This window comes from Coenobita brevimanus, chromosome 107 (genome assembly GCF_032717465.1).
Source record: "Coenobita brevimanus isolate Jiangsu-jjx chromosome 107, ASM3271746v2, whole genome shotgun sequence".
Classification (NCBI taxonomy): domain Eukaryota; kingdom Metazoa; phylum Arthropoda; class Malacostraca; order Decapoda; family Coenobitidae; genus Coenobita; species Coenobita brevimanus.
Window position 1 is genome coordinate 30,125,904 of NC_137060.1, and position 10,480 is coordinate 30,136,383.

Consider the following 10,480-nt stretch of genomic DNA (forward strand, 5'->3'; position numbering starts at 1 on the left):
CTACTACTACTACTACTTTTGAAGGAACACTCACTCCTGGTATAGTACATCTGCTTTCTTTCAACATCCTAATGGTAACTACAACCAAGAATAGTACTTATTGTAACTTTCTGGTGCCATGACAATGATGCTTACCAAGTCTTGGCTTGACATCATCTACATTGGCCACCTCTGACCTACTGGTTATTATGTAATTAGAATACTATATTAAATTTATATCTGATAGATTGTCAAGGTTCCCAGGACTACCATAAGTACTACTGGATATGAGATGTACTTTACATTACTATCTACCTATCTATTGCCAGACGCCTTAATCCCGTAAGGGGTGGACATAGACAAATCACCTCCATGTCGCCATGTCCTCCACCATTTCACTGCCACTGCTTCCAGCTCACACCCCCCTCTCTCATATACCTCCACTCCATTCCTCCATTTCATCCTTGGCCTCCCCGCTCTCTCTCCCCCCCTCCACCTCACTCACACTCTCCTCATTAGTCTCTCACTCTCCATCCTCTTCACATGGCCAAACCACCTCAGTGTGTTTCTCCTAACGTTTCCTATCGCACCCACATCCACACCACAATGCTCTTTCACTTCCTCATTTGTCAGTCTGTCTCTCCATGTGACTCCACACGCTCCTCATGACTCATTTCCACTGCCCACACTCTTGACTTGTACCCCTCCAACATTACATGATCGTAAATTACCTTTGATATGATGATAGAAATGCTTGCCAAAATATCAATACAGTGATTAAATCAAGGCAGTAATGCAAAGTACTTTATACCCTTTACCATACAATAATATATATAGCCTCACATTTATAGCTTACACCTGCAATATTTGTGTAATTAAAAAGTTTGACAGCAACAATAATGCTCTAGTTTTATTTTTTTCCATATCAGTTGAAAACCTTGTACTCTATAGCAGCATACAAACTGGTACTCTACTGGATCAACATTTGTACACTATACAAAATTACTACCCATGTCATACTTTGATCCATTTTATTCATTTAACAAAACATAACAGTTTCCTAAGTTTTACTAAGCCATTAAAAATCTGTAAATATATCCTGCAGTAGTATACTACACTGTAGCTCTGGTTTCCATATTTATGCATAATAAGGTAACTAACAGTAGTGAATTACTATACCAAACTATGATAGCCTATACTATACAAACACTTCAAGAACCTAATTTTCCATAGGTATTCTTTCCCTAGTACTGTATGCTTTTACAGTGTGCAACAAAGTTGAAATATAATAAACTTAAATCACTGTAAAGAAAATATAAGGATTTTCATAAATGAGAAAACACCGTAAGTATATTCACAGCAACATGATTAGACACATTAGAAATCTAATCCCTTCAGAACACATTTTTTTTTTTTTTTTTTTTTTTTTTTTTTTTAAATTCTGGTTAGTCAGATATTCTATTTCAAAGAAATAACCTCGGGCTGAGGGGGTGAAACTGCAGTCACTACCACATTGCATCTAATGTACCCAATACAGTATTGTCAAAACTGTAATCCATCCATCCATCATCCAATCCTACATTGCCCCATGAGGAGCATAGGAGCCCGGGGCTAGGCAGTTTGTCTCGACATTTAAGATGAGAGTGACCAGCCTCACTCATCCCTGAGTGGCATTACGTGAGCAATCAACTCCAACCACCCCTTGGATATAAACCATCACGGGCTCAATCCGATTGGAGTGCAATAATTACCCACTAAACCACTAGGTGCCAAAATTTGGTTATATGGTTACCATCCAGCTTAGTAAATGGTTTCCTGGTGTTCAGGAAACCATTTGGCTTGTCACTCAGTGTAGAGTCACCCACAGGCAAAAGGAAGAGGAAAGAATGAAGGAAAGAAAGACAGAAGAGGGAGTGTAAAGTCACCCATAGGCAGAAGGACAAGGAAAGAATGAAGGAAAGAAAGACAGAAGAGGATGGAAGGAGAGAAGGATGGAGGAGAGGAAAGGGCAGACACTCAACAGCAGCACTACATCAAGTAAGTGGATGGTGAGCGCCCAACCCACCACTAAAAACTGTAATCATTGCTGTAATTAGTTTTTCTAAATTATTTTGAGAATGAACATATGTACTGTAAAAAAAAAAAAAAAAAAAAAAAAAAAAAAAAATACAATAAATTTTATGACAATAATTAACCATATATATATATATAGCTGTGTATATTTCTAATACAGTATCATTCTGTTACTGAAAACACTGACATGGATCAACAATACTCTGTATTCCATTTATAACTTATACCATTTCTTGTCTTTCCATCAGTACTGCAATATATACAACATGAATTCAGTCTGGAAGAATAAGAATATTGGTCAGAAAACATTTGACTGCTGAGTAAATCTCCAGTATTATATACTGTCTATCTATTTATAGCCAGATGCCATAATCCGGTAAGGGGTGGCCGTTTGTCTTTGAGTTAGTTGTTTTACAGGAAGGGACACTACCCTTCCGTTAACCCACTTGTTGACACATACAGAACACACATGTGTTGTCTACATTGTTACCACCCATCGTCGTAAATGGTTTCCTGGCTTACAGGAAATCATTAGGCCTGTCACTAAATGTAAAGCCAACTTAAATGAAAAGAAGAGTAATAAAAAGTGAAAGGAAAGATGAGAGAAACAGGAAGAGTGGAAGGCATGCACTGAAAAAGAATGATAAGGGTGAAGAAGTAGGCAGCACTACATCAAGTGAGTGAATGATGGTTGTTACCACCTAGCACCGCCTTTGCATTGCTCTCGAAAATTTGTTAAAATGATGTATTAATTTAGTCAGATGCCTTAATCCTGAAGGGTTTCACATTCAGAGACACTGGATATATTATGAGTACTGCAGAGTACTGTTGTTCATACAATAATTACATATTCTCACATATTAACATACCATAGAGTCATGACTTTGGTCCCATTGTACTGCTATGTTCATAAGTTTAAATGTGTTGGTATCATGTATCAAGAAATATGGCGACCACAGTCGATTATGGACAACCACATGAATTAAAAAGGATACTGCACTTTTTTTTTTTTCTATAATTGTACATTTTACTTTATGCAGCAAAAGGACATTCCGATTACCCCATTTTGTTTTCTGTATTTTTCTTAATGTTTTCATGTGGTAAACAACTGTTTTCTGTTGACTTCTTTCCCCCTTGCTGTTATTATCATGTTCCTTATGCCTCACCTCTGTAATGGTGGACGTACCAAAATTTATTCAAATCTTGATTAAGTTAGGTTTAAACTGCTAAGTTTGGTTAGGATAGATTAAAATGTAAGGTTAGGAAGAGGTACTAAAAGGTGGCTGGTATAATTGTCTGCCATTACACTCTACAAACAATTGATAAAGAGGTAGGAGCATGCCTAAAACAACTGAGAAAGGTTTTTAATGTGAAATATTCATTTACCACCCAAAAATATCCAGAAAGATGTAAAAGACTATTTAGAAGAAAAAAGAATTTGGTAAGGTGATTCGTATGATTACCTTACTTTTTTCTGTGAGGGTCTATGGTAATTTCCCACAGCTATTACAGTATTTCTTCTGGCTTCACTTTTGACCCTGGCAAAACATAGTGGTGCAGATTACCTTTTATAAAGAGACTTATGACAGCACAGTCTGTGATTTAAAAAATAAATAAATAAATAAGCAAGAAAGCTCTTCACCCCTTACAGATGCCTGGACTTTTATAAAAACAAAAATGTTTGTAATACATTTAAGCTTTATTCTGATTACTTCCGGATAATTCATTTTGCTGAACCTTAAAGGTTTTAACAATCCTGTCAGTAAGTACAGTTAAGCTTATACAAAACTTTTGTACTATATTCCTCAAACCCATCATCATCACTTCCAATGCCTTTTTCTGTCCTGGCCATGAAAACATTAATTCCAGGTTACATGTCTTTGTGCTGGTACAGCATACTCTTCAAGTCATTCCTCTTTCTCTTCTCCCACCGATAAATTGTCCTTTTTTTTTTTTTTTTCATTTTTTTTCATAGTTAACCCTTCTCTTCCAACAGTGCCCTCACACAAGTTCTCCTGTATGCCTTTTGATATGTCGCTGTAAATGACTTTCCCTAAAGAAGGCTGCACCACAACGCTCGCACTTGAATGGCCGTTCAGCTTGATGCCGTCGTTCATGAGATTCCAGAATGGCCTGATCACAAAATGTCAGTCCACATTTCTCACATTTGTATGGCCTATCCACAAAATGCTTCAGTCTATGGCTCTTCAGATGACCTTCAGTGTTAAACCCAGCACCACAGAGGTCACACTTGTGAGGCTTTTCTATGATAATTTTCTTCCTGTGTGTGAACTGTCCATTAGCTTGCTGTTGCTTTGCAAGAATGTGGAAAGGATTATTTTCTCCCATATTATGTTTGGTATTCATATGCACCTTCAGATCTGAACTGTGCACCATAACAGCACCACAGAAATCACAGCGGAATGTCCCTTCCTCATCTTCAAGTTTTCTTTTCACTCCCTCTTCTCCCATAACACCAGGATGTATACTGACTGTGGAATGACTGGATTGTGGTGGTAGAGTGGAGCCCATAGGGAGGTTAGGAGTTGTCAGAGTCCCATTAGTTTCTGCTGAGCATGTTGCCATCACGCTGATTGGCATGGGGGTGACCTGGTTGGCAACATTTGGTAAATTAAATATTGTTGGAATGTTATGCATGCCCTGCTGGTGGTAGATATTGGTCATATTCACAACAAGAGATGACCCCTGAGAACTCTCCCCCATCCTGTGCTTCCTCTTATGCCATACTAACATACTATTCTGGAGAAACTGGGCTCCACACTCATCACATTTGAAGGGCATTTCTCCAGTGTGACTCTTTTTATGCCACTCTAAGGTGCTATTGTAGGAAAACTTGGCACCACAGTCATCACACTTGTAAGGTTTTCTCCTGGAGTGGAGTCTGAGATGTTTCTTCAGTGTTTCTTGATCATCAAAGACTGCATCGCAAAATTCACACTTTACATTGTGCTCCCAAAACATGCTGACATTCATTGCTGGTGATGTATTCATAGTAAGTTGTGGAAGTCATAGAATACTTTGTTTAATCTCCAGTCACTGCCTGAAATATAAAATAAATACTTCATCAAATCCACTGACACCAAGTTGGCTGGCTAAAGTGAAACCACTTCATCGGTAACCCTTAAGGAGACGTAGGACAACCTCTTATAAAAAAAATTTTTTTTGAACTGATTCAGTGACTTTGTTAAGGCATACAAAAGTGCATGTTCAAGTATGAAGATGATCCCTCAATAAACAAGGAAAACATGATCACATAAGGGATAGGTTAGGTTAGGATAAGTTTGGTTAGGTTAGCACAAAATTGTTTTAGGTTAGCATAAAACAGGTTACGTTAGGATAAATAAGAGTGGGTATGTTATGAAAATTTGTCATGTTTGGGGGAGGCGATGGCCGAATGAGAAGAGAGTTGGCCTGCAGTCCTAATGGACCTAAGTTCAAATCCCCACTGGGGCAGGGAACAGTTTAAGGATTTGAATTTCATTAAAAGCAGACTTTACTGATCTACCAGACGACCTGCCAACATGTCATAAAAATACCCCTGCTAATACCAATACACCAGTCCTGTATGAGACAGGCCTAGTATGAACTCAGTATGGACAGTGGGTGTTAGAACTGCAGTGGTGACGTGGAGCTGTATGGATGTGGGAGGACTGCTGGGCCATGGTAACAGGCTGTAAAGCCTATGCCCAGTCGGACACACACACATACACACAAAGGCATTGATAAAGATAATTTCATTCAAAAATGTCATTCTACGATGGCATAAATCTGTCTTTGTGCACCTGAACATGGAGTCTGTAAACAAACATTGCTTCTTGAAATGCTTATCACCACTTCCAAAAGAAATACAAAACACAAGCTTGAAAATGCAAACAGAGAAGGTAAACATAATTTTGTTATAAGCGGCTGAAGCACCATACCAAATCAGTTCTTCCTGACAGTCTTTTTTAGTTTTCTGGTTATTTTTGAGGTGGTAAATGAACATTGCACAATAAATTTCATACCCTGTTGTTTTTAGCCACACTCCTTCCATCGTATCAACTAATTGTTCATCAATGATCTATCTGAGATAATCAAACATGAGAGTGAAGCGTATCTGTACGCAGATGACACGAAGATATTTAATAGGACTGGTGACACTGAAGATTAAGATATACAATACTGTGGTAGGATCTGGATGAACTAAGAAGATGGTCCAAAAGATGGATGATCATTTTCCACCCAGATAAAAGCATATACTGTACATGAGAGTAGGAAGGTCCAGTGTCGAGGAACGAGAGTACACCACATACAACAGCATCACCAAAACCAACGCAGAAATGGACATACGAGTTGTAATAGATGACAAGCTGTCATTCTCAGACTACATGACTGAAAATTAACAAAGCGAATAAGACTGTGGGTCTAATTAGGAGAACGTTTGTATATTTAGATCCAACAATCTTCTAGGAAATTGTACACAGCTGTGGTGAGGCTGCATGTTGAGTATGCAAATCAGATCTGGTGTCTTCACTTGATGAAGGATGTAGATGCATTAGAAAATGTATATAGAGTGCCAAGCAACGAAGCTGGTTCCCCAACTAAAGGACCTGTCCTAAGAAGAGAGGCTCAGGAAACTGAACTTACGGTACCTACCCTGGCCTACAGATCTCGTGGCGATCAGATTGAGGTATAGAAGATCAACAACTGGAAATATGACCAAGATTGTACGGAACAGATCTTCTGAATGAAAGAGGACAACATTACCCGGAATAATTTAAAGAAAATTTTCAAGTCAAAAACTATCTCAGGAAGTATTCTTTCTTAAACAGAATTGTAAACAACTGGAATGAGTTGCCAGAGTGGGTGGTGAAATCTGAAACTGTGATAAAGTTTGAATCTTATCTTGATAAACTGTGGATGGGCCAGTAGCAAAAGTTCAATTACAGGGCATGTATAACCACCATGCGCAGCCATCTCAATGGTGCCGAGGCTACATAGCCGAAGTCACAGGCATAAGCCTCTTCCCGAAGGACATCTGTGAGTATCTGTGAGCAATTCTCAAGTGTAATGGCGGGCACTTACTCCAACATATGTCCTGGTCACCTTGTAGTACCCCTTCCTAACCTTACATTGTATTCCAACCCAACCAAACGTAACTTAACAAAGAATCGAGTAAGTTTTTGTTAGTTCACATTACAATCATCGGTGAGCCATAAGGAACATGATAATAACAAGGGGGAAAAGTCAACAGAAAAACAACTGTATACCACTATGAAAGCAGTCAGAAAAATACAGATTATTTCTTTACAAAATGAGTGCAGCCTTTCCACATTTTCTATTGAAATGAGTCTTTCACAAGTTACTTTTTATTTTTCCTGGCTTACCACAGCTACTGGGACACTTATAAACTTACCTCTGAAAGCTATGAATGAGGATTTAAAATGCCTAAATATTCCAGTGATGTCTACCAGCAGCTGGCCATAATTAATGTTCCTCATGCACGCTTTTATATTTGAAAGCTGGCTGTCGAATGCAAGTTTGGTTTGGTTGGATTGGGTTACATTAGGTTTGGTTAAATCACTGTTTCCGATAGGTTTGACACAGGATACACTGACGCATCAAGTTTGAATGATGTCTGGTGAACAACGCAGCTAGTAAGAGAGATCATTGGTAAACCTGGCTGTTTCCTTAAATACAAAAACAGTCACTTTGTTTTTTTCCGCTTCTTGCAGTCACAGTTCAACAGTTAACTGCATTGCATATGCAGGGATTGCACTGCCGACCGCCAATGTCACAATTTGTGATAAAAAGTACCGTAATTTTAGGCAACAGATTTTAGAGAAAATAATACAATGCCAAGAATTGTATAATGCAATATGATATAGAATGAAAAACAAGAACCGAAAACAGAAAAAGTAGAGTTTATTTTTCAAATATATTGAAACAACTACTGCATGTTTTTATGTAAAATAACTGGGAAAAAAAAAAAAAAAACTTGTATGGTTATAGAATCTTTTGAAAAAATTGGCTACACCTTTTCTGAGGCCAGGAATAACCCAGCATATGTACCAAAATTACTTACCTTCATATCTAATTGTCAAGTGGGGTTGGTGGAGGATTAGTGCCCCTCCCTGTAAAACAAGTAACTCTAAGCCGTTGGCCACCCCGTTTGGAATACATGGCGTCTGGCAATGAATGAATATCATGAGTTTGTAATAATATAGCTGGAATCACCACGCCTGTTTGATAAAGAATCACCCAATATAGAAAATAAACTGGAGTAATGGGAATTGAATTGATAAGGTCCTTTTGCTGCTTAAACCAAACATACATTTACCACACACAAAACAAAGAATCCCAAGAATAGTTAAGGTACAAAAAAAAAAAAAAAGCAAAATAAGGTGGACTTACGTCTCCTTCAGGATTACCCTCACCCTATCCTATCAACCTATCCTCATCTTACCTATCCCTTACATAGTCCTATTTTCATTGTTTATTGATGAATCCTCTTCATAATCGAAAAAGCGCTTCTGAACACCTTTACCAATTCACTGACTCAATTGAAAAGTGGGTATAACTTTTGCTAATTTTTAAGAGGCGGTCCTATGTCTCCTTAAGGATTACCGCTTAACCATACATAAGAACGCGCAATGAATCCATACGTTTCTGGTTACATATTATTCTACCAATCTACCCTTCTTGATGGCTCATACCTTAATATACCTACGAGGAACAGGCGACTCTTGACAGTCCTTATGCAGACGAAGCTTGTTTACGTCGCTTACACGTTTATTTTCAGAGAGAGAGAGAGAGAGAGAGAGTGAGTTCCAATAAATATTGAAGTCGAAACAATATCTATGATGTAAATGTATCAGCCCTGACTGATGTATACAGCATAGATTCGTAGATGCTCCCACTGGGCTGTGAAGTAATCAGTATTTACCAAACGAATGTAACTTAATTCACCATAAATTGATCAGATAAGGATACAGACATTTCTAAAGTATTCTTGTATTTTAGTCTAGGGGTCGTTCTTGTCAAGAGATGACGATATATGGCATTTTCAAAGCCTAATTAAAGGGGGAAACCATACTGTAAGTTTGATACATGAGCTTTCGTGACTGGAGAGGACGCCTCAATCCCGTTTGGGGTGGCCACGAACAAATCGCCTCCAAGTCGCCCTGTCCTCCGCCATTTCACTGCCCTGCTCCCAACTCACCCCCCCCCTCATATACCTCTCCACCCCATCCCTCCATCTCATCCTCGGCCTCCCCCTCCCTCTTCCCCCTTCCACCTCACTCACATACACTCTCTTCGTCAGTCTTTCACCCTCCATCCTCTCCGCATGGCCAAACCACCTCAGTGTGTTCCTCATAACGCTTCCTATCACATCCACATCCACACCACAACGCTTCTTTATATCCTCATTCGTCAGCCTGTCTCTCCATGTGACTCCACAGGCTCCTCTTAAATAACTCATTTCCACTGCTCTCACTTTTGACTTGTGTCCTTCCAACAACATCCAAGCTTCACGTCCATACGTTAGAGTTGGTATCACAATACTGTCATGTAGTAACTTTTTCACTTCCATGCTCATTTCCCGGTTTCTTATCACTGCTTTCAAAGAACCAGCAACCTTTCTTCCCTGCTGTACCCTTTCAAGCACTTCACCCTCCAAACCTCCATCCTTACTCATCACACTACCCAAGTACTTAAACGTATTCACATTTTCCAATTCCTCACCATCCAACCTCGCTGTACATTCACTGACTTCACCTCTCTCAAAGACCATCACTTTACTCTTCCCTACGTAGAATCACCCAAAGTATATATCACCCAAAGTATATATACTTTGGAATCACCTGCTTAAAAAAAAAAAAAAAATAGTGCAGTTTAAACTATTTCCATCTCTGGTGGGCATTTCTTTCTTGTCTTCTTTTTTTGCCTGTTTTGTACTCTATCATACCGTTGAAATAGCTCAGGCTCCCTTCATACATTTCTTGCTTGATGCCTGGGTCACGGAAAATAAGGTATCCTACGAGCAGACAGCACAAGTCTGGGATTGAATCACTGAGCTTTATAATATGGGTAGCGCCGCGTGTTTGTGTGCCCGCCACCTAGGCACAGGGCGGCGCTGATGATGTTTATGCATTACACCCGACGCCCGCTCCTTTTGAAAGCAGCCGATGAATTCGGAAAATATAATGCCATGGCCCACTACGCAACTAAAACACCCACTACGCAACTAAAACAGAGTCCCATGGCCCACTGCTCAGCTTATAAGCAACAGCGAAACAGCGACGAGTGCAGCTGTTTCAATGTGGCGGCCAAAGTTAAACGCTCGCTGCGGAAATAGCCTCTTCATACTTCAGCGCTCAGTGGATTGAACTCGCGTTTCAGACAGCTTATAGCACTTTTTTAATCA

At 39.2% G+C, this 10,480-nt stretch overlaps 1 protein-coding gene across 1 annotated transcript; it reads right to left on the bottom strand.

Moving 5' to 3' along the window:
- Positions 1 to 3,772: 3,772 nt before the first annotated feature.
- LOC145416656 (uncharacterized) lies at positions 3,773 to 5,046 on the bottom strand. The gene has a single exon (XM_080285589.1). It carries the CDS (start codon positions 5,044 to 5,046, stop codon positions 4,054 to 4,056), a length of 993 nt encoding a protein of 330 aa, XP_080141715.1. The 3' UTR covers positions 3,773 to 4,053.
- Positions 5,047 to 10,480: the final 5,434 nt, after the last annotated feature.

Excerpts from the sequence above, each read along its gene's own strand:
- LOC145416656 (XM_080285589.1), bottom strand. The coding sequence starts at position 5,046 with ATGAATGTCAGCATGTTTTGGGAGCACAATGTAAAGTGTGAATTTTGC.